Raw genomic sequence first — 25,615 nt, forward strand, 5'->3', positions numbered from 1 at the left:
AACCCCAACATTCATTTAGCGGATTAATAAACTGACCACTCAATCAATTCAAATTGATTTCATTTGGTCACTATTAGAATAAGTATCCACATTACTCTCAACAATTCATGTCATAAACTTAGAATCATTATCAAAATTCTTTGCTATCATTTCAAATAACTAGTATAATGAGTAGGGCAGTGTGGAATAGATTTTTTTTCAACAGATGCTGAAGATAAATGGTGAAGGATGAATTTTACGCGTGTTAAGTTAGGTGTCCTGTGCCAGGAAAGTTCTGTGAAGATGCATAGATGTCACAGAGATTGTCCAGTGCATGGAAATCATTAATATTAAATTAGTTTTTTTTTGTCATGGGTTATAAGCCCAACAAGACAACTCAACCAAAACCTAAATCCATCTAGATCCTCCCAACCCATCTGAAACTAACTCCCGCTTCTCTCCTTGAATTTTTTGTTGAATCAATTTCCATAGCACATTCAAATTAGCCAACTCCACGGTGGGTTCTCCAAACTCTTAATGCACGATTTCTTTCTCCAACCCTCCTAATGACAACGCCATTCTTCTCCTTCTTTAGCCTGGTATCAGTTGCCACCGTCATTCATCGGAGGTTGCATTGATACTGCGCCTAATAAGCAGCTGAGTTGATATTCTGATCCCACGCTTCGCCGTCTTCTCTCTTCCCCTGTCATTGCTGCACTTCTGTTCGTCGATGCTCCTTCCTTACAATTATGCTGTTCCAACTTGCAGGGTGCTAGATTAGAACACGCCATAATTTTATTTGATTGTCTCCAATATTTGGCCAGCCTAATTGCAAAAGCTTCTGCTGCTAGACTAGAACACGCCATAATTTTCATTGATTCCCCAATTACAAGATTTCTTGTGCTGTCTCTAATTGTCACTGCAGTGGCTCCTGTCCCCGTTGTTGCTTTAAAAGATGCATCAATATTAGCCTTTACCCAAGGTTCTGGGGGAGGTCTCCAGGTAATGGTTCTACTTTTTCTGTTTACTAGTTGTTTATTCTCTATCTGCCTATCCTGTGTTGCTTCTATGAAATGTATCTCTGCCATTTTTGCTCTGTGAATTGTGATGGCTGGATGGATTCCTATTTTCTGAAACACTGCTTGGTTTCTAGTCTTCCATATTTCCCAGCTAAGAAAGGCTATCTTGCTGATCAAAACATCTTGCCCTGTTTTTACGCTTCATCTGATTTTCTGTATACATTCGAGAATCCACTTTCCATATGATGAAACTGTATCTATAGTTGGGAATTTCTGGCACTGGGCGCCAAACCAGGAAGCTCTCATCCAAGGACACAACAGAATAGCATGCTCTGTGCTTTCAATTTCTAAGTTACAAATTTGACACATAAGACTCTTAGCAATTCTCCTCTTGAATAGGTTCTCATTCTCTGGAATAATATTATGTGCAACTTTTCATACAAATATCTTTATTTTTTAAGGAGCTTTAATCTTCCAAATTTCTGCCCATAATTCCTTTAGGTCACTACTTGTGGATGCTTCTCCTGCTTTCACTCCCATTTGTTCCTTTTTTGCCACATAATAGCCCGACTTAATAGAGTAGGATCCATCCAAAGTATATGGCCACACCAACCAATCCTCTCTATCTAATAAGCTAATAGGAGTTTTAATTATCTTCTCTTTAAACTCTGAACTGAAGATAGAATTGATCTTCCTAGAATTTCATCCTTCCCCTGGATCAATCAGTTCACTAACAAATTGCACCTCCCTATGTTGTTCATCCTGAATTTTCTTGGAACCTATAATCCAGTTATCTTCCCACACCTTTACTTTCCTCCCATTCCCAATATTCCATCTACCATTCCTCCTCAGAAAGTCCCTCCCCTCTAGAATACTACTCCACATCCAGGATGCTTTTGCGTTCCTTCGGGCCTCCCAGAAAGAGCAATCTGAAAAGTATATCGCTTTCACAAATTTAACCCACAGAGAAAATGAATAAAATCAATATCCACTTTAGATAGAAAATGAATAAAATACTCGTATTTATTTGGTAACTATTTTGTTTGATTGTCTCCAATATTTGGTAACAATAGTACCATAGCATGGTTGTTGACGCCATGAAAAGTGCTACATATAGGCTGGATTAAGGTGAATATCGAATACTAATAGCCGGTAGCAAAGTGGCTACCGTTAGATCAATGTCGATAGAGTAAAGCCGTCATAAACGTCGGTTCTTCAGGGACGGTGTATTGGTAGGGACTTGGGTATTATGGGGTGTTCAAAGTCTCACATCAGATAGTATGTGGTAATTATTTTGTTTGATTGTCCCCAATATTCTTGTCTCAACTCGATAGATTAAAAACTAATCCGTCGCAAACCTGAGCTTTATTTAAAGGTCTATTGCTGGCCAATAAATTGCTGCATATACAAGACGAAATTTAAACCCCTAATATTTACTTAGCGGATTAATAAGCTGACCACTCAATCAATTCAAATTGATTTCGTTTGGTCACTATTGGAATTAGTATCCACATTACTCTCAACAATTCATGTCATAAACTTAGAATCAATATCAAAATTATTTGCTATCATTTCAAATAACTAGTATAATGAGTAAGACAGTGCTACGGTGCTTAGGAGGTTTTTTTTCAGCAGGTGCTGAAGAGACGTAGTGAAGGATGAATTTTACGTGTGTTAAGTTAAGTGTTCTGTGTCAGCCTGTCAAGCAAGTTCTGTGAAGATGCAGAAATGTCACAAAAATTGTCTAGTGCATGAAAGTCATTAATATTAAATTAGTTGAAAAATTAATGTAGTGATTAGTTGTTGGACTCTTTTGTAGTTGACCAATAAATTTTTGGAAACCTTAATGGTTGGGCTGGGTTCTAAACGTAGCCATAGCTAATCCATTTGATAATAATAATAATAATAATAATAATAATAATAATAATAATGATAATAGAAGCAGGGAAAGGGTATTAATGTATTATTAATTGAAGCGCCGGAGAGAGAGATATAGGAGTTTTTATTAAATTATTAATAATTTCAACTTCTAAATTCATTCGGCTGCATTTGTTTATTTCAAATTCTATATTTTTACACTAATAAATATTAGGCTTATTTTTCATTACTTTTATGGTTTTATAAAACTTTTAAAAATAAAAATAAAAATATTTTCATAAAATTAAATTAATTTACAAACCCTAAACCCTTAAAATTTTAAATTCTCAAAAATATATACTAAATATTTGTCAATTTTAAATTAATATTCACTAATTTTAAATTTATAAACTAATTTAAAAAAAAAAACTAAATATATCTCACTAAATCCTAAACACTAAACTAAAAACCCTATATCTTTAACCCCTAAATCCTAACTTCTAAATTCTAAACTCTCAAGAACATACTCTAAACCCAAATTCCAAATCTAAAATACCCCAACCCTAACCTAATCCTAAACTATAATCCTAAATTACAAACTCTAAACACCCAATCCAAAATAAAAAATAATACTGAATAAAAAACCCTTAAACCGTAGTAGTGCCTTTGTTTAACTTGTTTAATTAGAATGATTTATTTTAAAATATATTATGCAACGTTAATTACTAATAGTTTCAAATTCAAAATTTTAAATTGTTTTTTTCCAAATTTTTATTAATTTCAAATTCTGAAATTTATTCTACTAGCTTTATTTATTTCAATTTTTATAATTTTACACCCTTCTAGATTATTTCTTCCTAGATTTATTTTTTTTAAGTTCAACCTCGGTTTATTTAATTTATGAGCTCAATTTCAGACTTAAGCTCGACTTACCAGCTTACGAGTTTAACTTATCAAGTTTAGAATGAAAGTGCAATAACCTAAAAGCCTTTAATTGAATAAATGAGTTGTTTTTTTGTAGCAAAAAAAAAGAAAAATCGGTATGCTAGAATTTACATAGTATGCTTTATATTTTAGGATTTACAATATAGGGTATACGATTTGGGTTGTGAATGTTAGTTGTGTAGGATTTAGTAATTATTAGCATTAGAATTTACGATTTAAATTTGAGGGTTTATGGTTAAATTATTAAGCTTTTAGAATTCGTGGTAAGGATTTATTGTTTATGGCGTAGGGTTTAAAATAAAAGATAAAGAGTTTTTACAAAATTATAATTTTCGTTTTAATAACAAATGAGATGGAAAAATCTTTTCAGCCATATTAAAATTTAGTATTATAAATATTTGAATTAATTTGAAAAAAAATTCAAATATTTATTGATAAAAAAATCTTTAAAATTATTATTATTATTAAAATTTATAATGGATGAGTTAGTTAGAATAGGACTTTATCACATTTTGAAAAAAATAATTATTTATGTTCACACAATGTGGACGTATGCTTAAATGAATGTTAAGCCAGATCTATATTTATTATTATTATTACTCAATAAGTTGTTGTATATACAAAGTGAGATTCGAAGTCCCAATATTTATTTAAGATAAACTGACTACTCGACTAACTCAAATTAGTTATTATTATTATTATTATTATTATTATTATTATTTGAACTTTAAGTATTTGATGGCCCAAAAATCTATTAAGTAAATAATATAAAAATTTATAATCAGTCCCATTATTGCACTAAAAAGCGTCAATAGATAGAAAAAAGCCCAACAAAACAATTAACATCATTAACAGGAAATTAACTAATATTGTTAAGTCATTTTTTAGAGACAAATTCTGCAAGATCCATTTTTTTCGCAGAATCTGTCTATGCATGTCCAATCAACATTAACACGCGTAAAATCTATCCTTCACCACCTCTCTTCAGCAGCTGCTGAAAAAAAATCTCTTCCACACCATAACACTGCCCTAATGAGTAATGATGGCAAATATAGCGTACGTCATTTTAATTGCGTTGGGTTTTCTTTTGCATAGAATCTTGAGTAAATGACTAAATGAATTCTTAATTGTAAAGCTTAATATGATTTTGATTCGCGCAAAAATTGAGTATATCTAATATATGCAACATTGTACGCTATCTTCTAACCAAATTATATATATGTATGCAGTAATTTATTGGTTAGTAACAGATTTTTAAATGAATCTCAAATCTATAATAGATTAATTCTCAACTTGTCAAGTTTGGTAATTTCGCAATAAACCAAAACACACACACACATATATATATATATATATGACTTTTAAAATACCACAGAATTAAGTCAATCATTTTATTTTACTTGAAGTGACAACACTACCCCCAGGGCGTTTTCACAAAACCTACTTAAAATTATCTAATCGATACCATGTTGAATCATGCAATTGCTGAGAGATTGAGGCCAGGCACCCAATTCGTTGAAAAAATAAGCAATCGCTAATCCGTTTTCTGTAATGGGTACAGTTTACAAACACTGAGAAACTATTATAAACTCGTATATCCTTTTTATGAATCCACAGTTTCGTGGTTGACAGGAATAATTCTACTCTATCTTTTAACCCCCTACCCTCAATACAACCATAAAAATGAAATCAACTTGCAGCAATCCGATTTTAAATTAGCACGTACTTCAGTTCAATTTCAGAACCATTGAGCAGCTATCTTCTACGCTTCGATTCTTTTCGCATCTCAGCTACATACCTTTCAAAATTTGATTTCTCCCACAAGCGTCTTAGCACCAGATCTTCCTTTGTTGCTTCATCTATTAATAACAAGCACCAAATCAGCATAATTCAATATGTTAAAACTATCAACTAGGTTATGCTATGCATGTAAAACGTCCAATAGGTAAACATAACATTTAGCAGCATAAGTTTATTTCTGGAGCACAAATAATGCCACTGGTCTCGTTAAGGCTAAAAGAAAGTTCATTAACGATATATACTAGTTACCCATATTTCTCCATCTATCGTCCGGAATACAAAGGGCCCTTCGTGTCAGATATGAAGCATCTTCGGAAGAATATGAGCACTTTTTCACCTTATATCTCCAAATCCAACAACCAGTCCACAACAGCATCTGGATGCAGGACAGAATAAATTAGTTCTTGCACATAAACCAGTATCAGTTTTCAAAGTTCAGACCTTCAGAGTAAGTTTTGTTTCAAAATTCAGTTACAAGACTAAAGATTTGAAATCCAACCTTTCCTAATGTATAAGGTAAAAGCACAAATTGGACACCAAGCAGTTTCCAAAATGAGGGCTTTTCAGCTCCTGTTATCTGCAGCTCAAGTTCATTGCTGAGGTCTTCCACCATTTTTCTGCATACAAAGATTCCTCACTATGTCATTTTGTTCCAAATGTTCTCAATAAATCAAAATAAAGATGATGGAGGATAGTGTACTTGTCCGTATTCTTCTGACTCTTCTTCTTGTTTGTATTCCCCCCACTGCGCTCCAGTTCCAGTGCCTTCAATCTATTTTTATATGCTGGTGTCTTCTTTACCATGGCTACAGCCTAAAGGCAAGTAGGAAGATAAGTTAGCTAAACTAGCAAGTAGGAAGATAAGTTAGCTAAACTAAGCTCTATCGTTTAATCTTTATTTGACATCAACAACCAACACAAAATGGAAGTGCTGAACGTAACTCATAAAGACATATAGGAGAGCACAACCTTGACCTATTTCAAATCTTTATCATTAAGTAAAGAATAGGCAAAACTATAACATTTGGCATGATATGACAAGTAAATCACTGGAAATGTATGATAAAAATAAGTTTGGGCGAAAATTGAACTGCAGCAACCCCCCAAATTCAAGACCTAGCCTCTTGTTAGAGATGGTCACAAACAGATAATTCAGTTCTAACCACTAAACCTACTTAAGTCAAATGAAATCGAAAACAGTTAGAACATTGTTCACTGCATAACTAGACTGAATATAAAGTATGTAACAGAAGTACAAAACCACTACTGTGCCCTTCAAACTTTAGCTAGCCTAGAAGTTTTGACCATAGAGTAGGATGAATGCATAATTCAGCAAAGTGCAAACTTTTGAGAAAAGGACAAATATGTCCCTATCCCTAACCATTACTAGCATGAACACATAAGTTCTTAACCATTCTGTAAGTATTTAATTCTGGTTAATGATTTATATGTTTTCAGAAGGGAAAAAAATCAGGACTTATTTGTATAAGTCCGTTTCTCTCTTTTTTTTTTTTTCAGGGCATCATAATTGTATCCAGTTAGCATATTGACAATTTAGTTTCAAACTAGAAAATTCTTGCAATAAGAAAATATATATATAATTCATACATGGCAGTACCTGATGATACCTTGTGGATTGATTTAGATACTGGAAAGCTGAAAGAATAAGAAGAAGGCCGACCAAGACAGCACGGGGATCCTGGCATTTTAACAGTATACAAATAGAATAAAATCAAATTCAAGTGTTTATCACTTTGCAAAGAAATGGGATCCACTCATGATGTCATGTTCATTGTTCACATCCTTATTGAGCATTGAAAAGCTAAAGAAATCTCACCGTCTTGTGACCATAGTATGCTTGATAATAACGAGCAGTATTATAGAACACCTAGAATCAAAACAAGATTCATATTCAGCACTCCTTCCATAGACATTAATAGGATAGGTACGAACAATTCAAGGTCAATGTTTCAACTTTCAAGTTCCAGTTACCTCCTCCGGATGCGCAATTGCATAATCGTATTGTTCTCGCGTGGCCTCATCCTTCAAAATCTGCATCAAAACACAGCATATTTCAATCATTCAGAAGCAATTTAGGAAGTTAAATGTTACGAAAAAGGATGTTAAATCACCTCGTAAGCATTGGCAATTTTAACAAACAGCTTTCGGGACTCTGGATCAGGGTTCTTATCCGGGTGACTGAAAATCACAATAATAATTAAAATTAGAAAATGAAACTCTGAAAACAAAAAGTAACATATAGAGAGAGAGAGAGAGAGAGAGAGAGAGAATTGAAGAAACATTAAGCACATACTATTTCAAAGAGAGCTTGTAGTAAGCTTTCTTGATTTCTGAAGCATTAGCATTCTGTGCTACCCTGCAAATAAATTCCAAAAGTAAAATTAGATTAAAAAAAATTGTGTATATATTGGGGATGGAAAAGCAAATGGAATGGAATGTAAGCTGACCCAAGCAGATCGTAGCAATCATCTTCGTCGCAGTAGATTGCGATGGAAGGAGAGATAGTGGCGAGAACGAGAACCGCCACAAGGAATGGGATTGCGGCTGGGCGCCACCGGATCTGTGCCGGTGGCAGATTCATTTCGCCGTAAGCGGTGGTGGTTTTCTGCTTTCTCTCTGCTAAGTGCTGACCAAATTGGCTTCTTCGCTGTCACACGCCACACCAAATACTGAAGGCATGTTAATGCTTATGATGCATGAAACGACGTCGTTTCGATTTGCTATTGCACTCGGGATATTTTTTTTGGTCTTGTATTTATGGTTTTTTCTTGTCCGCTATGTGTTTATGTGTCGAACATATTTCGAATACATTTAAACACATTTAGACATATTTAAATATCATAATATTATATTTAATTGTATTTTTAACATATATTTTTAAAATAAATTTAAATATAGTATATATTATTATTTATTAAAATAAAATATATTTTAAATACTTGATATTATTAAAATAAAATATTAAAAATAATTAAAAAAATTAATTTATATTTTAATATTAATAAAATATCAAAATATCGATTTATCTAAAAAATATTTTATATTTTATATATGACATGTTTCTGTGTCTTATAAGATTTTAAATTTATGTGTCGACATGTCCTGTGTTATGTTCCATGTTAATGTCCATGTATCATAGTTTGTGTGCGGTATTCTCAAAATACCAAGGACTATTTTGTGTAGTTTTTCTTTTTAATATTGTATTATTAGGGGTGAAATCTTTTATGATGAACTAAATTGTGTGTTAAATACTATTAAGGTCATATACAAAACATCAAGTGACGTTTTATGTTTCTTCAATTAAAATAATATTTTTTATTATAAAACATAAGTGACATTTTGTTTTTTCATAATTAAAAAAATATTACAAAACGTCATTGACTTTTTGTACTATCACCACAATTTTATAAAACACTAAAATGATTAAATATTTTTGTATTTCACATTAAAATTTTTAATATATAAAAATTTTAGCCCTATTTTTTTGTGGATTTAAACTTCAATTAAAGATCTACAAAATTTGTAATACTTGTGAACAAATAAACTCACTATTCGACCAATTTAAGTTAATTTTGTTTTTTTGTTGCGTTGTATTACTTCTGACCTTCGAATGTTTTGGTGGAAAACATGGATCTCTCTTATATTTTTGGCGAGGCGAGATTGCAAAACATAACATGGGCCGAAACCAGAAAAGGTTCTGGATTAAGCTATTTACTTCAATACCAAAATAAAAATGCAGCTTACCATCTCTAATTCTGTGTGTAACAAAGTTTTTTTGCTTAATTCGAAATATAAATGCAACAATTGAAGTAATTGCGACTTTGATTTGAATCTTTTCTTAGTGTTAGGAGTTCAAGATTCTAGAATTGTTCCTTTGGTAGAAGCTTTGCTGAGGCAGTTAGCTACTAGATCGAATTATCAGATTAAACTAGATCGAATTTAAAAATATATAAAAGAATATCTCATCCATGTACATTCCTAAAAATAAGCACATTAGAGATTCGGACCAAAGAATGTGACAAGTGAGTGTGTTACGTATACGATTTCGCAAAAATTCCATGTTATTAGCATTGATATGTCTATGTTTGTTGTGGCATGCATAATAAAAGAGGTTAAATGATCTTCGTAGTTTGTGCTACTCTCTTTTTTTTCTATATATCAATTGATCATACTATTTGCATTGTCAAAGACTTTTCCTTTTCTTTGTTTTGGCCTGTTGTTGGTGTTGAGCATGCATGATTGATGATTGATTTTTCCAAGCCAAGAGGAAAAAGAATGAATGCAGCAGCATGGTTAAGGATGAGGGAGGCACGTGGTGCATCAGGTTTTTCACTATGTGGTTCGTATAGTTTGTTTGGAATGAACCTGGTTCACAAATAGGCGGTAGGTAAGATACTACCTTGCCTGAATTGTAGACATCATAGGCCCATTCACCATCGGGGGAGTGTTGTTCATCACGTGTTTTCCATCCTCATATCACGTGCGTCCTATCACTTGTGATTGGTCAGAAGTGGGGACAAATTCTCCATAATGCACGCATGTCTATATATACCCAAGAAACCCTTTTTGGTTTCCATTCAACCAATCAACGACTCTGGCACCAATTATATGTAACACGTATATAAATCAACGTCTGGATTTTATGTTTGTTGAACAAGTATATTTTTATACTAAGTTCACAATTAAATTTTATTAGAGTAATTTAATTTTAATTACTAAAAAATGGGGCTATGGCTAATTGACTTAAATTATTTTTTTATATGAAACAAAAATGTATATTTTATTGATCATAAAACTTTATTCATTAAATGTGTTGTTGAATTGAAATACAGGCAATTGACACGTTGTAATTTTGAAAACAAAAATATTGAAATTGTAAAAGGTTTTATGATACTCCTTATTTTCAATAAAATACTTTTAAGACCCATGTTACAAAGTCAAATTGGACAAAACAGAACAGTTGAACAAAAAATCTTGCTCATTTATGAACTTGTTAATAGATATTGTAATCAAAGTATATATGGAGCAAGTGAGGAACTGGAAGAATCTCATGTCGAATTTCATGTAACCATGGCACATGCATCACCTGCCTCAAAGTTCTCTCTCATATGACGTCCAAATTTTGACGTTGATGTAACCCTACATGGAGCCACTTAGTTACATTTGAATGCCGACATTGATTCACCCAATAATGAGAAACACGCTATCCGGTAGGGGTGGCAACGGGACAGGTAGGGGCGGGTTTTTGCCCTACCCAATCCCGCCCCGCCAAACAAAAATTCGTATCGAATCTGTTCCGCTTCTATCCGCGAATAGTAAAATGTTAAACCTTAATCCGTCCTTGTAGGTATCCATCTCGCCCTTACCCGCTCCTATAATTATTAAATCTAATAAATAAAATAAAAATTAAAAAATTACATAACAATTATTTACATACATAACATAAATTAAAATAAAAATTTAAATATGATATAATATTATTAATTATTTTACTAATTATTTTATATATATTACATATATTATCTATTTGTCACCCCTACTATCCGGTGTCTTTTTTGATCATTTTGAAAACTCAGGTGAAGTCGATTTCACGTGAAGTTGATAGTAGGGAATCATTAGATGAAAATTTAGTCAAATCAGTTAAATCATCTAATAGCTCTTAGTTATCAACTTCAAGACAATAGTTTCCACCCTAATTAAATTATAGAAGAATGCTAAATGTAGTCGTGTACACTAAAATCAGCTACTAAAATTAGCTACCAATATAAAATACATGTTATAATATAAATACAGATTAAAAATAAATTAAATCACATATATATTTATACACAAAACTTATTTTAATGACTGATTTTGATGTACAAATAATATTTTTATAAATTATAATATATATATGCTTATATTTTATTTTATTTTTAACTATGAGAGTATCCACTTTCCAACATAATAACTGATTTTCCTTATTTCGATAAATAAATTAAGATTTTAAAACTATTTTATATTCAAAATAATGTTCAAACTCTAAATTTTAATTAAAGAAAAAAACTAATCTCTTCTACTCAATCGTTCCCAAATTAGTTGAATGAAAATATATTTTGAATCAATGATAATTTTTTTATTAAGTAATAGATAATAAAAAACTTTATCATTCTTTTTGTCATATATGAAATTTGTAAATTTAACTTTTAAACAAAATAAATAATTAAAAATAATTTATCATATTTTAGTACCATAAAATAGACTTAAAACAATTAATTATAAAATATTGTGTTTGTTTAGGTACTATTAAATTGATAAAAAAATTATTCTTTTTTTAACATATTTGATAAATTTTTAATATAAAAATAAAAGTATTAAAAAAATAAAAAAATATTTTTTAAAAAATTATAACTTATATTTTTTTAAGAATTTTTAAAAAAAATATTTTTCACATAAAAAATAAATAAAAAATATTTTTGTATTATTATATTTAAACATAATTAATAAATAAAAAAATATTTTTATATAAAATAACTTTTATTTTTTTATAAAATCTTTTAATTCTGTATATTTTCTGGTTCAAATATCATTGGCTCATCTTTCATAAATAATTAAATATATAAACACTTGTAGGGACAAATTGTTCTTAACTCCCGCTGGCTATGTCCCCCACGGGTCTCATAAAAAAGGCCCTTATTAGAACTAATTACATCACACTTATTAGCTTTCTCTCAAACATTTTCCTTTTTCTTAGCTTGAATTCCTTTAAGTTATCAGCAAATTAAATTAAGCATGGACTCAGCTTCCACCAACCCACCTTTCCACAAGGCATTCAAAACCCTCATGGAAAAGACACAAAGAGAAAGGGAGGGTTTTGATGAGACTGAGTTGGTGGAAATTGAGGAATGCGAGCTTCCGGTGATTGATCTCAGCCCTTTATTTGAAGAGAATGATGATGAGGTGGCGAGGGAAGAGTGCAAGAGTGAAATAGCTAGGGCTTCAAAAGAGTGGGGGTTTTTCCATGTTGTGAAACATGGGATTTCCAGTGAGGTTTTGAATGGTTTGAGAATTGAACAAGAAAAGGTTTTTAAGTTACCCTTTGATGTGAAGAAGAACAACAACGACTTCAACTTCTTCGCCGGTAGCTACCGCTGGGGCAGCCCTACAGCAACCAACATTAAGCAGTTTTCTTGGTCAGAAGCATTTCATATACCTTTGGCTGATATAATGGGTTCCACAACTTCTACTACTACTGGACCCAACAACACTCTTACGTAATTCTCATTCTTCTCCTTTTCATTTTTTAATTGCTTCATAGTTCATATGCATATGCATGTCCCTACGTTCGTGTTTTTGTTTTTTTGGCATAAAGAAAAGACAGAGAAGGAATGGAGGAAAAGTATTATTCTAAATTCCTAGCATGATTATTAATGTTCTTTATTAACTAAAAGTATTATATTCCTTTGAAAATACTATTTTTACACTAAATAATGAAAATAGTCACTATATATTTTGTGTAAAAATTTTAGTATTGTTTAATTTATTTTTAATGTATAGTTTATATTAATAATTAATTTTAGTATATACTTAATTTTTTTAAAACGTATTAGCATTTAGCAAGAATGTAATATTGGCTCATTTTTTAGATATAGACAAAATTCTAGTTTAACACTCAATTATTAGATTTTATAGTATTTTTTAAAATTTTAAAAGCGAACAATATGCCTCTGCATATTGACAATACGCCCTACGCCCTGTGTATATTTTATCATAAAATTTAATAATTGAGTCTTACATCAAAATTTTTTCGATATATAGAAAAACAAACATGTAATATCTTGTTTTTGTTTAGTTTTTTGTTTTTTTTTTTAAATCAACCTCAACTTATTAGAGTTATGTTTGAATTAGTGATGGATAAGAAAAGTAAAATAGAGTAAAATTCTATTGAAATGGAACCTAAACTAAATGAGTAGAGTCAATTAAACAAAGGAAAAATTCTTTCCCAAACTCTGCAAATTGTAAATAACCACCAGTTTCAACATTGAATGAGATTTGAGTTTTGACATTGTTGAGAACGCCAGACATAACTTTATGATGACACCTTTTGGTTCCACTTGCTTTCTTTCTCTCACATTTCTTCCTTTTTATTAGTCAATGCTGAGTCTTGTAGACTTACCAACAGTGCTGGTGAGCTAATTCATGGTTTAGTTTATTGCCTTGGTAAAGGACTTTAATTTGGCACTGATGTTCATTGGTCTTACCATGGTTAATTATACAAAGTGACAACTAATCCTTCATCCATTTCATTTGGACTAAAATCCCACCTTCCATGAATTATATATTATTACTTGTTTGCACGCATATAGAGATATAAATTATCACTTCATTAGGGTAAATAAACTTAAATGCATGTGAGAGTTAACACTAAAGTACGTTCATGTTAAAACATGCATGTGATCTATTTTAGTTAATGAAAATCCTAGTTCAGTTGTCTTTATGTGATGTTTATAATTAAAAATTATTAGATAATTTTATATATTTAACCAAATTTTCATCTAAAAGCTTTTAAATATAAATTTCAGATGAAACAAACAATGCATGCGAGTCTTTGCCATTTTAATTATGTTGATCATGAGTTGTGCTGGTTAGTTTTGTTATTATCATTTTACTTAGGTTGACTGTTATTTCCACTCAATTCTTAGAATGAGATTAACTGGTTTCAATAGTGAATCATATCTATGAATTTGTGTTTTTTGATTATTCAATAATCCATTTCTTATCATAAGTCATACGAACAAAGAATTTTAATATTACTATTTCATTGTTGATCTATTATCCATCACTGCTATTTTTTTTTGGTAATGTAGACTTAGAAATAGATTTGTAATCCCTATTTATTACTTAGCTTCACTTCTTTTTTACTGGATGAAAGACCTGTAAATTTTAAAGTTTTGTAAGTAGAATTTGCTGTGTGCTCCTCTGAATGTTTGGGGAAGAAAGGAAACCGCAGGTAGAAAACGTAAAAGACATTGATATCTCAAAATTTCTGGGGAGTTCCATAATATAGAATCTAACATTTCTCAATTTAGAAGTGTAGCAACTGTATATATCAAGTATAAAAAAATTATTACTGTCTGAACCCGGGTTCGAACCGGGGACCTCTAGTGTGTGAGACTAGCGTGATAACCAACTACACCACCCAGACAAGTTATTGTAAATATTCGAATATTATTTATATATTATCAAACATGAAAGAAAATTTCCTAACAAAAACTAATGTAGGTGCACGAATGAATGCTTGCAGATACAGAATCGAACAATTTGCTTGGGATGCTTATAATCTGGCACAAACTTTAGCTGATATCCTTGCTGAAAAAATTGGTGAACAGAACTCAAAATTCTTTCGGGAGAATTGCTTGCCCACCACTTGTTATCTTCGGATGAATCGATATCCTCCATTTCCCATGGCTTCACCTTCTCAGGTTCATGGACTTATACCACATACTGATAGCTGTTTCCTTACCATCTTATTGCTTCAAGATCAAGTCAGAGGCTTACAATTGGTCAAAGATGGTAAATGGATTGCAGTCAAACCAAACCCTCATGCTCTCACAATCAACATTGGTGACTTATTTCAGGTTATTAATTACTTAAAATTTTATTTGCTTAGTTCATCCACTGCTATGTTACTTAATTAGCATTAATGAATGTGTTGTTACTAGGCTTGGAGCAACGGTGTATACAAGAGTGTTGAGCATCGAGTTGTGACGAACCCAGAATTTGAAAGGTTCTCAACTGCATATTTCTTTTGCCCCTTTAATGAGACTGTTATAGAGAATTGCAGCAAGCAGCCTTCAGTTTACAGGAGATTTAGCTACCAAGAATATAGACAGCAAGTTCGTGATGATGTTCAGAAGTTTGGCACCAAAATAGGGTTACCCAATTTTCTCCTTCATAATACTTGGTGTAGAACTAGTGGGTGAAAGAAAATATATAATTTTAATTTCCACTACAATTATTATCCGAACTATATCTGTTATATATAACAAAATAAATGAATAAAAGCCAAGTTCAATATTTTCACTACATTACTTTAATCCTCTAAGTAGCAATGTCAGTTTGGCAATTATGTACAAACATCCACGGCGTTGCTCCAATAAGAGCATGCAATCAAACCGAACCCAAAGCGCCTGCTCGTACCAGACCCAGGGTTAGCCCTCAGCTAAACCGCTGGTCCAGGGCCCGCTCCATACGTTCTGGTCGAAAGTTGGACCGCCCGGTTCCCCGAACCCAGACTCTGGAATCCACTCCTGCTACACCGCCACCACCTCCGTCGCATCCGTTTTCTCCCTCTCTCGACTCAGACTACGCCGATACTCTCGATGGCGGCGCAGAAAGCACGGCCTCTAAGACCATCTACATCGTATCCGACGGAACCGGCTGGACCGCCGAGCACTGCGTTAACGCCGCTTTGGGGCAGTTCGATTACTGCTTGGTCGACCATGGCTGCCCCGTCAACACCCACTTGTTTTCTGGGGTAATTAGGTTTTATAATAATCAATTTATAAAATTCAAGTTTTGGTTTTAGTTGATTGATATATTAATTTGGATACACGATGAATTAAGAGTTTGTGATTTGGAAACGTGTGATTGAGAAGTTATAATTGATGATTATTTTGTTATGATTCGTTGGCGATTCATAATTTCAGATTGATGATGCTGAGAAGTTGTTAGAGATAGTAAAGCAAGCAGCAAAGGAGGGTGCTTTGCTTGTGTACACTTTGGCTGACCCATCCATGGCTTCATCTGCTAATCAAGCTTGCAACTTGTGGGGTGTGCCTTCCACTGATGTCTTGGGTCCCATCACTGACGCCATTTCTTCTCATTTGGGTGTCTCTCCTTCCGGCCTCCCTCGCGGCGCCTCCGGTAGGAGCTTCCCACTCTCCGACGACTACTTTCGCAGGATTGAAGCTGTCGAATTCACCATCAAGCAGGATGATGGGGCTTCCCCGGGGAATTTGGACAAGGCTGACATTGTCCTCACCGGAGTTTCGCGAACCGGGAAGACGCCCTTGTCCATTTATCTGGCTCAGAAGGGGTACAAGGTGGCTAATGTGCCAATCGTGATGGGTGTTCAAATTCCAAGGACTCTATTTCAGGTGGATCAGAAGAAGGTTTTTGGCTTGACTATAAATCCAGTTGTCTTGCAGAGTATTAGAAAAGCAAGGGCTAAAACTATGGGGCTCACTCCAGAATCAAGGACTAATTACTTTGATATGGATTATGTTAGAGGGGAGCTTGAATTTGCAGGAAAGCTCTTTGCTCAGAATCCTTCTTGGCCAGTTATTGGTAACAAAGTTCAACTCTGTTTCAAAATACACACTGTTGTTCCAATTACTTAACAGGATGCTAATCCAGAATATCAATTACAGATGTGACTGAAAAAGCAATCGAAGAAACTGCGGCTGTTGTATTGAGGCTTTTCCATGACAGGAAGCATAAGTGTACAATGCCTAGGATCTCAAAACGCTATTAGAGATCACAATTTTCTAAAGCACCAGAATTGTATCCTGCTATCTCAGTTTCATAATATCAGTGACTGAAATTTTGGTACATTCATAATATCCAGATACAGTTGAGTTATGAATATACTAAATTTTCAAAGTAATTGAGAAACTGTTACGTGTTACAATCCAGAGTCCGGTGATTAGGTACAATCATTTAGAACTACTTGTGAGTGTAGATGTTAGCTAAGAGGTATGTTTCTTTACATGTCATATCAATCTACGTTATGTGGTGGCATGTAACTATCAATTTTCAAAGCTTATATGTTATTTAAGAAAGAATGCTTCTTGATCTACCACGATGAAAGTTGAACAGTCTTAGTAGGCCCTGCTAAAGAGAAAAAGGTGTTTTGATACGGTGAACCTACCTGTCAATTGCAAAGCTGCAATCATCAATATATTTGGTGAATTACTCTTTCGTGAAAAATCTCATTGAGTGCAGTTCGGTAAGTAGAAATTGTTTTCCTTTCCTTCAAGGGAAAGGATGTTATGTTTCCTCCAAATTGTTGAATTACTCTATCATTGTTTGGTATCCAAACTAATGAAACATCAGCATGCTTTCAGTTGAACAATTTGTCCATTGAAACCTTCCTATATGTTCTGCTAGTTAGCTCTAATGATCTTTTCACTCAGAGTTATACTCAATGCTTAAATTATATTATGTAACTGACTTATTTTCTTGTTATATATCTGGAATTTCATATGAATGCTAGTGTGATTGCAAAAACATGTTGAAAATATAAGCATATTTATGTAAAGGTGTTGCTATACCTAACATACCTATAGCCTCACATCACAGTTTTGCTGTAACTTTCTAAGTCTTTGCTTTGGTTAAACTTCGGGGTTGGTATGACTCACATGGCTGTTTAACTTCTGAGAGCCGCAAACATCAATTGTTATGATGAAGTTGTTTGTTAAGGAAAAAGGATATCTAACAATAACATTCACATGCTTATTGTTTTTCTCAGACCAAAATGGCCATATTAACCCAAATCATTTAAGTTTACTTTATTCCAGAAGACCAGAGTGCTTCCAAATACAACACCACTCTTTTATCCCTGGAATTGGAAAACCCGGGCTGTAAAGGTTCCCTTTTCTTTCTGAAAAGAAAAGTTCACATGAAAATGGGATGAACTTATAAAGTTTATCCTTCCTATTAGGATTTCATTCATCTGCATGTAAGAGCAAAAACTTAACAGAAAATGTACAAAAGGACTCAAGGAATAGAAAGAGCAAAAAGAAACACTTTCTGATCCTTCTTCAACTACACACTGAAAACATTATAGAGCAATCTCTTCCATGTGATCTTTATCTGTTGTCTTCCATTCGTATAAAAGAAATGAATATTCATTCCTTCCCCCTTTGAATTAATGCACTATGTCATTGCAATTGCTTCTTGTAATTCCCGGAGAGGTAAGGTAACTGACTCTGATGTCAAATTGTTGGAAATATAGAGTAATCTTTACAACTTGAGAAACTTTGGTTTTCACTGTCTCTGTTGATTTTCCTGTTTCCTAGTATTTGCTGCATTTCTGGGTAACTTGTATTTACGCCAGAGTTGCCTGCCCCATTGTCGAGTTCGCATTCTTCTAAGTCTCAACAACAAAAAGATTGAGTTACTGCTGCAAATCAGCCACATATTCATCTGGGTTTTGCTTGCTGATAGCAAGAGTGAAGAATATCAGCAACAATGTTCCCATGCTTGATCTGTTACAGTACACAAACATAAGCACATAACATTGGTGAAGTTATATGATAATTGAGCTATATAGTTTCTTACAAGGTGGCAAAGATGAGAAGAACCCTTTTAGGGTCAAGGAGCCATGAAGAATGTCTTCTCAAACTGTTTCTCCGAGTTGCCAACTTGCTTTCACTGGGGGGTGTGCTGCACATATTACTGGCAGTGATTGTAATCTGATGATGGCTCTGAGGAGGGTTCGGGTTTGTGGATTGATGTGTGGACCCCACTGCCGTTGACTTTTCAAGTGTGTTACACCCTGCCATAGCAGCTGCATATCCAAATATGAATACTATGAATGAACCAAGTTCATGATAAAGACATTATTGACATGTATCTCTGGCTTCTAGCCCCAAGTATGGGGTGCCAACTACTTAATAATATATCAATTGCAACCTCTTTTTTCCTATGCACTTGTGATCAAACAGTTAATTCAATTTTCCATAATGTAAATGGGTTGACTTGGCTAAATTTGACATGTTCATGTAGTAGGTTTCCTTGTTTCCACCCTAACTAATCCTCAACAACCAAAAGCCCAAGCCAAACTAACATTAAATTTCTACAGCTCCTGTATAGTTTTCAAGTTGCATGATCTCAGTTGTTGGGTATGAATTATGATAATGAGAATTATAATAATAATTAATGATAATAATATATAATAATATATATAAGAGAGATCACTGTCCAGCAATGTGAGGTGTAACAACAAATCAGAGGATACCCAACTTGGCCTGACCTTAGTACAGGTTGGTGATCAAATATTTTATTATAACCCCATTTGCAATCTGTTCCCATTGTCCACATAATACAATTATACATATCAAAGCAACAAATTTCATAAGGGTCAAAATAATAGGAACAATAGGCCTGCTGATAATAATAATAATTATTATTATATTATACTTTCTCCTAAACTCCAAAGACCCGGAAAAGGAAAGAAAAATTAGTCCTAACTTTCATGTGGCGATTCATTTGGTGATTTGGTCTAAGGTTCAACAGAAGAAACAAAAACAAATTTGGATGTATACATGATCATGCTGTACTCAAATTATTGAATAGGTTAAGTTTATCTTTAAACATATAAAGTACTCCAAGAAAATCAAACTACTCAAGAAACAAAAAAGACTCTATAATTATAATAATAATAATTATTATTATTTATTTAATTTTTAATTGAATTGAAGTTTGAAAGGGCAATGGTACCTTTTGGTGAGGATGTAGTTGGAACAGTGTCTCTTTCATGAAGTGAGACATTTCCATTCACCTTCCTGTCTCCACCACGCTGAGAACCTTTCCTGGAAAGGCTCCTCTGCAACTATGTTGTTTAAGAAATAAATAAAATCAAATCAAATATAAAAAAGATAAATGGATTATACCATGTTTATTTACTAAGAAAAATAGAAAGAAGAAATCCCAAGTATATAATCAAACAAGGCAACTATATTGGTTACGTAAGAGATACACAAAGTTAAAATGGTTAAACTTAATTTAATTGATTGCTCTCTTATTTCAACGCTTTCATTAATTTAAAAATTGTAGCCAAAGGAGGAAGAAGTGGGAAGTAGTAATAATAATGGTTTGAAAATGACATTCGATTCCAATGGCCGCAAAGGTTCAATGGAAGTTCATGATAAAAATTTAAAAAAAAAATAAAAAATAAAAAAGTCTTTGTTTTACCCTCTCATTTTCAATTAACAATAATTCCACCGTTCATGAATGTTTGACATTCGTATTTATTTAATGTCTCATCATATTTTTCATTAATAAAATTACAATTTATTTTAATATTACTAACTTCAAAAAGTTAAAATAAAATAAAAACCATAACAGAGCAGTGACACAAAAATATATGTGAAAATTAGATTAAAAAGAAAAAAAAAAACTTACTGTGATTCTGGGATTAATATTGGAGGAATCTTTGTTGATGGGGGAAGAGAAGGAATCCATATCAATGACAAAGCTATCAACTTTCTCAGCTGTGTATTGATATGCGTTTATGTGATCAGAAACAGAGATTCTCTGTGCTCCACTCTCCATCTTCTTCTCTTCTGATTCCAAAGCTGATGAAAAAGAAGAAGAACTTGAATCCTGCAAGAAAAGAACCAAACCCCATCAACCATCAAGAAATTAAACCAGACCAACAAGAATTCAATGAAACAGTTATACAAAGAGACAGGAATAATAATTCTCACCAACTTTGGAATATCTTCCATTTCTAATTTCACTTTCTTGTTGTAGTAGTTGTGAATATTTCAGCTATGCGTATTGAATGGGATTATTATAACTATGAACATACAGCACCTGCTTAATGAACATGAACCTCAACACAAGTCACAATATGTATAAACTAATAGACCCATGAACCAATACCCAGAATTTTCTTTGATTGGATAAAAATTTAAAAATAAATAAATAAATGAATAAAAAAACAACTTACAGATATAGGGGATGCTGAAATTCTCTTGAAAAAGGGTCTGATCTTAGCAACTAGTTACGGTAGTTGATGATATATGGAAGAGAAGAAGTGACTTATAACTACTAAGTTATTTGTCTGAATATAGAAAAGGCTAAGTGGCTGGTTTTGATTGGAAGAAAAAAATAATGGGGCGGAGAAAGAGTGCAAGAGGAAGAAAGAGAGACAAATAGTTTTCAGCTTAATATTTAGAAGGAGAGCGAGAAACGCATCATCATCATTATCATTATCGTTAACATTATCGTCATCACCATCATCAAGTGGGGCTTTGCTCTCTCTTTAAACAAACATAAATACAACATCACACTATTTAAATTTAATAATAAGAAGGGTGTTCTAATAATATTTTGCACTATTAATAAAAATAATAGTTATTTTTTATGATATAATATTACGTAATTGAATATATGTGTAAAATTATTTTATTCTGATAGTATATAAAAATTAAATTTTAGTAATAATAAAAGATAGTATAAAACGTGTTATACAATTATATAATTACATCTGTTTTTTATAATTATTTATACAATTAATATAAAAATAATTATTTTTACTGACATAATCTTATATAATTAAATATACATATAAATTTATTTTATACTAACAAAACATATCAAAATCAAAATTAAAATCTAATAATAATACCATAACTTAATTTCGGAATTCCATTCTTTTTCTGCCTTTATACCATTTTTGTATCTCTTTTTGTTTTTTTATAATATATTTTTTTTGCAAGACCATATCAAATGCACTTTACTTATGTGTAGCAGATAAGTACAAATTTGCAATCATGGATGGCCAATCGACAAATTGATATACTTAAGTGTACATAACTATTAATTAACATGTATATTCCATTATTCTCCCGTGGTAAACCTTTTTATCTATAAACAATGCATTTGAATCTTCTTTTGGTACATAATAGAAATAGAAAAGAATATCTCTTGATGGGCGTACAGTTCAATTTATACTTTATAATTATAAATGACTATTGATTTTTTTTTAATATAAAATCTTATATGCTAATAAATAATTACATTTTATCTTCTATCTTGATTTTTTCTTTTTACCAAAGATATTGTATGAGGTGAGAAATGAAAATCAAACACATACACCACCCTAAACTTAAATGAAATATAAAATATTTAACAATTAAAACATGGATTCAATTAATCGTCGCACAGTTCAACCAAGATTTTGTATTTGTAAAAAAAATAATAAACTCTTTTTAAGCTAGATTTATGATTTCTTAATTAAAATTTACTTATTGTACTTTAATAAAAATATGATATTAATGAGATTTCTACAGTAAAACTATTATTACAAAAAATTCAGATAAATTATAGTAAAGTTAAAATAGTTATTAGAACTCTACAATTCAATTTCCATGTGATGACTAAGATCTTAAACTTTGCTACTCGTATGTAATATGCGTATAGTCTCTCTAGGTGATAGGTTTAATTTAACAGAAATGATATTTATACTATTTTTTATATATTCTTTTTATAGTATAAAAAATAATTTTTTTTTTTACCAAAAATAGGAGACTTGAACTCACAACCTCTTAATTGAATATGGAAAGACTATGTCATTTGAGTTATAATTCATTGGCGTATAAAAGATAACTTTTACTTTTTTATTTCTTATTATTTATCAAATATTTTTAATACTAAGAACAAAGAATATAATATACACAAAAACAATTCATATAACATTCTTCTTATTTTAATTTATTTCAGAAAAAATATTCCTAGGACTTTATAAAAAAAATTTATCTTTTATTTCACTACATATATTCCTATGACTATATACACGGAACCTACATTTGATTTGAGGCATCACCGCAATATAATAGTGATATCTTCGTTAAATGTAGCAGCTAAAAGTATGTGTGGTTTGAAGTGGGGACACATTTCATGAGTACCAGAAACATAAATTAATAATAATTAATGTGATGATAAATAAAAATAATGCGATTGGGAACACTACGAATTACGTGTTATAGGACTAATACAGTTCTCTGAGGGAATATTGTGAATTTGTAATCAAATCTGGCAATAAGGTTGCCTAACTAGCATTATTTGAACGACATGACAGATGAAAACAACAATCAGCATAGCAGCTATGTAACATGCATCAATCGTTCACTAATCTCTCTACACAATTCTAATTCGAAATTCAAATAGAAGATAAAGGAGCACTCCTTTTTAAAAAAAAAAAAATATTTAGTTTTGTTACGTTGTTAGTAAATTTGGGTGGTTGTTAGTAATAAGTTTGGTATCCACATTCTAAAATGTAGCATGATTAATGAATACGACAAGCAAATATCCTGAGGAGTGGATGTAGAATTTTTTTCCCAACAAGATTAACTTTTTAGAGTCCAAAAGTTCTAGCATCCTTCTTGCATGTAATTGGAACTTATCAATCATAGCTTCTGGGTTTTCAACTTTCGAAATCAATAATCAATTGATAACATTCTTGGGTAAGTAGTATTGTCATATTAACAAATATAGAAACTTATTGTACGAAGAAGTTCAGAAAACTCATCACTGAAAGTAAATAGTTTAGTGAAAGAAGCTAAGTTTTGTATTGTAGTAGAAACTTGTCTTATTTATGGGTTGATAGGATATTTACTCACGTGAGTTACTCAAATAAAAACGTCTAAAACGTCTTTTTTTAAAGATATTTTTTAATAATTAAAATTTAACACATATAATCGATTAAATTATGTTATTTTTGTTAAAATTAGATCATATAAATTAATTTAACTGAAAAAATGGTGAATCAAATCTTGAATCGGTCTAAATTAATATTATTTTTTATAAAAAATGACTACAATACCGGATATTGTAATTATTTTTATAAAAAATAATATTAATTTAGATCAGTTCAAGATTTGATTCACTATTGTTCAGTCAAATTAATTTGTCTAGTCTAATTTTAACAAAAATAACACGATTTAATCAATTATATATGTTAAATTTTAATTACTAAAAAACATCTTTAAAAAAAAGACGTCTTAGATGTTTTTATCTGAGTGATTCTCTTTACTCATTTACGCCTAAAAAATATTTTTTACAAATGAGTTATGCTATGTATACATTAAAATTAGCCATCAAAATTAGTCACTAATATAAAATATATGCTGAAATATAAATACACATTAAAAATAAATTAAATTATATATATTTATATATAAATACATTAATGACTGATTTTAGTATATAAATAGTATTTTTATTTACAAATATCTATTGCTTATGAGGAGATATATATATCATGTTTTCTATACGTTTTCTTTATGGTATATATTTTTTCTTTTTTACTTCTTATCTATCACTATTAATACTCAAAGTAAAATGCATGTGTACAAATTTAAAAAAAAATATGCATAAAAAATAGTGCAAATAACATTTTTTTTTATATATTCAAAGATTGAAAAACGAGTATATTATATATTGACCATAAGTAAGATAAAGTAGGATTTAAATTTTATTCTAATTTTATTTAATTTCTAGATAGGTTTAAATCCCTCCACCTAAATTTTATGTATTTGTACCTTAAACTTATCGAATTGACCTGTAAAAACAAATTATTTTCAATCAAGCTTGAACTCCTCTCACAAGCTTTTCCATCCTTTGTCTCTATTGTAGCCTAGTTTTTTAACTATTACTTTTATATTTATTTAGGAAAATTAAAGCACCCATTATTGGATATGTGATCATAAAATACATCAAATTAAAAAAGGAAGCGATATATATCATTATATCAATATATACGATAGAAATTTTGATGAATTGAAGTATGTATTGTGTGTTGATAATTGATATAGATGATGCGAGGCCTCAAAGTTGGTAGATTGGTCCCGGCTATGAAGCCACGTATATATTATAGGCACTTCCACATTCATAACTTGTCCCTTAATAATGAACTCGTTTGATTCATTCTGCAACTTGTGATAATAATGATCGTTTTAGACAAAGACAAATTACACATTCCAATAGGAAACTTATTTTCCGGACACGTGACTGAATTTGATGTGACACTTCCATTTTTTCGTTTATTCCATCTACTCTCTAATCCCTGTCTAAACCGAAGCCACTTAATTACTAAAGAAAATCACTTATGACCATATCACAATTAAAACTTTAATATTGTTATATCTAGCTTGTTGGTAGAAAGTGGGGTTCAGAATCTGATATATATACACACACGCCTTGTTGGTCATCATTTCTCTACC

The 25,615-nt window shown here is 31.4% G+C and overlaps 4 protein-coding genes and 1 non-coding gene across 5 annotated transcripts; 2 read left to right on the forward strand and 3 right to left on the reverse strand.

Moving 5' to 3' along the window:
• Window positions 1-5,177: 5,177 nt before the first annotated feature.
• Window positions 5,178-8,320, reverse strand: LOC107467164 (chaperone protein dnaJ 50). The gene is made up of 10 exons (XM_016086206.3): window positions 8,069-8,320; window positions 7,915-7,977; window positions 7,733-7,799; window positions 7,593-7,652; window positions 7,438-7,488; window positions 7,219-7,299; window positions 6,301-6,413; window positions 6,100-6,217; window positions 5,850-5,976; window positions 5,178-5,659 (listed from the first exon to the last, which is right to left on the reverse strand). The coding sequence occupies exons 1-10, from the start codon at window positions 8,200-8,202 to the stop codon at window positions 5,556-5,558; spliced, it is 918 nt and encodes a 305-aa protein (XP_015941692.1). The 5' UTR covers window positions 8,203-8,320; the 3' UTR covers window positions 5,178-5,555.
• Window positions 8,321-12,381: 4,061 nt separating this feature from the next.
• LOC107467155 (gibberellin 2-beta-dioxygenase 8) lies at window positions 12,382-15,678 on the forward strand. Its single transcript, XM_016086192.3, has 3 exons — window positions 12,382-12,874; window positions 14,905-15,238; window positions 15,323-15,678. The coding sequence occupies exons 1-3, from the start codon at window positions 12,393-12,395 to the stop codon at window positions 15,581-15,583; spliced, it is 1,077 nt and encodes a 358-aa protein (XP_015941678.1). The 5' UTR covers window positions 12,382-12,392; the 3' UTR covers window positions 15,584-15,678.
• TRNAV-CAC (transfer RNA valine (anticodon CAC)) lies at window positions 14,732-14,805 on the reverse strand. The gene has a single exon. It is a non-coding gene; the product is annotated as a tRNA-Val (tRNA).
• Window positions 15,657-17,736, forward strand: LOC107467154 (probable pyruvate, phosphate dikinase regulatory protein, chloroplastic). The gene is made up of 3 exons (XM_016086191.3): window positions 15,657-16,137; window positions 16,310-16,949; window positions 17,033-17,736. The coding sequence occupies exons 1-3, from the start codon at window positions 15,712-15,714 to the stop codon at window positions 17,134-17,136; spliced, it is 1,170 nt and encodes a 389-aa protein (XP_015941677.1). The 5' UTR covers window positions 15,657-15,711; the 3' UTR covers window positions 17,137-17,736.
• A 354-nt stretch (window positions 17,737-18,090) lies between these two features.
• LOC107467156 (uncharacterized) lies at window positions 18,091-21,574 on the reverse strand. Its single transcript, XM_016086193.3, has 6 exons — window positions 21,340-21,574; window positions 21,095-21,203; window positions 20,790-20,990; window positions 20,106-20,217; window positions 18,945-19,173; window positions 18,091-18,871 (listed from the first exon to the last, which is right to left on the reverse strand). Exons 2-6 carry the CDS (start codon window positions 21,113-21,115, stop codon window positions 18,781-18,783), a joined length of 654 nt encoding a protein of 217 aa, XP_015941679.1. The 5' UTR covers window positions 21,116-21,203; window positions 21,340-21,574; the 3' UTR covers window positions 18,091-18,780.
• Window positions 21,575-25,615: the final 4,041 nt, after the last annotated feature.

Source organism: Arachis duranensis, chromosome 9 (genome assembly GCF_000817695.3).
Source record: "Arachis duranensis cultivar V14167 chromosome 9, aradu.V14167.gnm2.J7QH, whole genome shotgun sequence".
In the NCBI taxonomy this organism is placed as follows: domain Eukaryota; kingdom Viridiplantae; phylum Streptophyta; class Magnoliopsida; order Fabales; family Fabaceae; genus Arachis; species Arachis duranensis.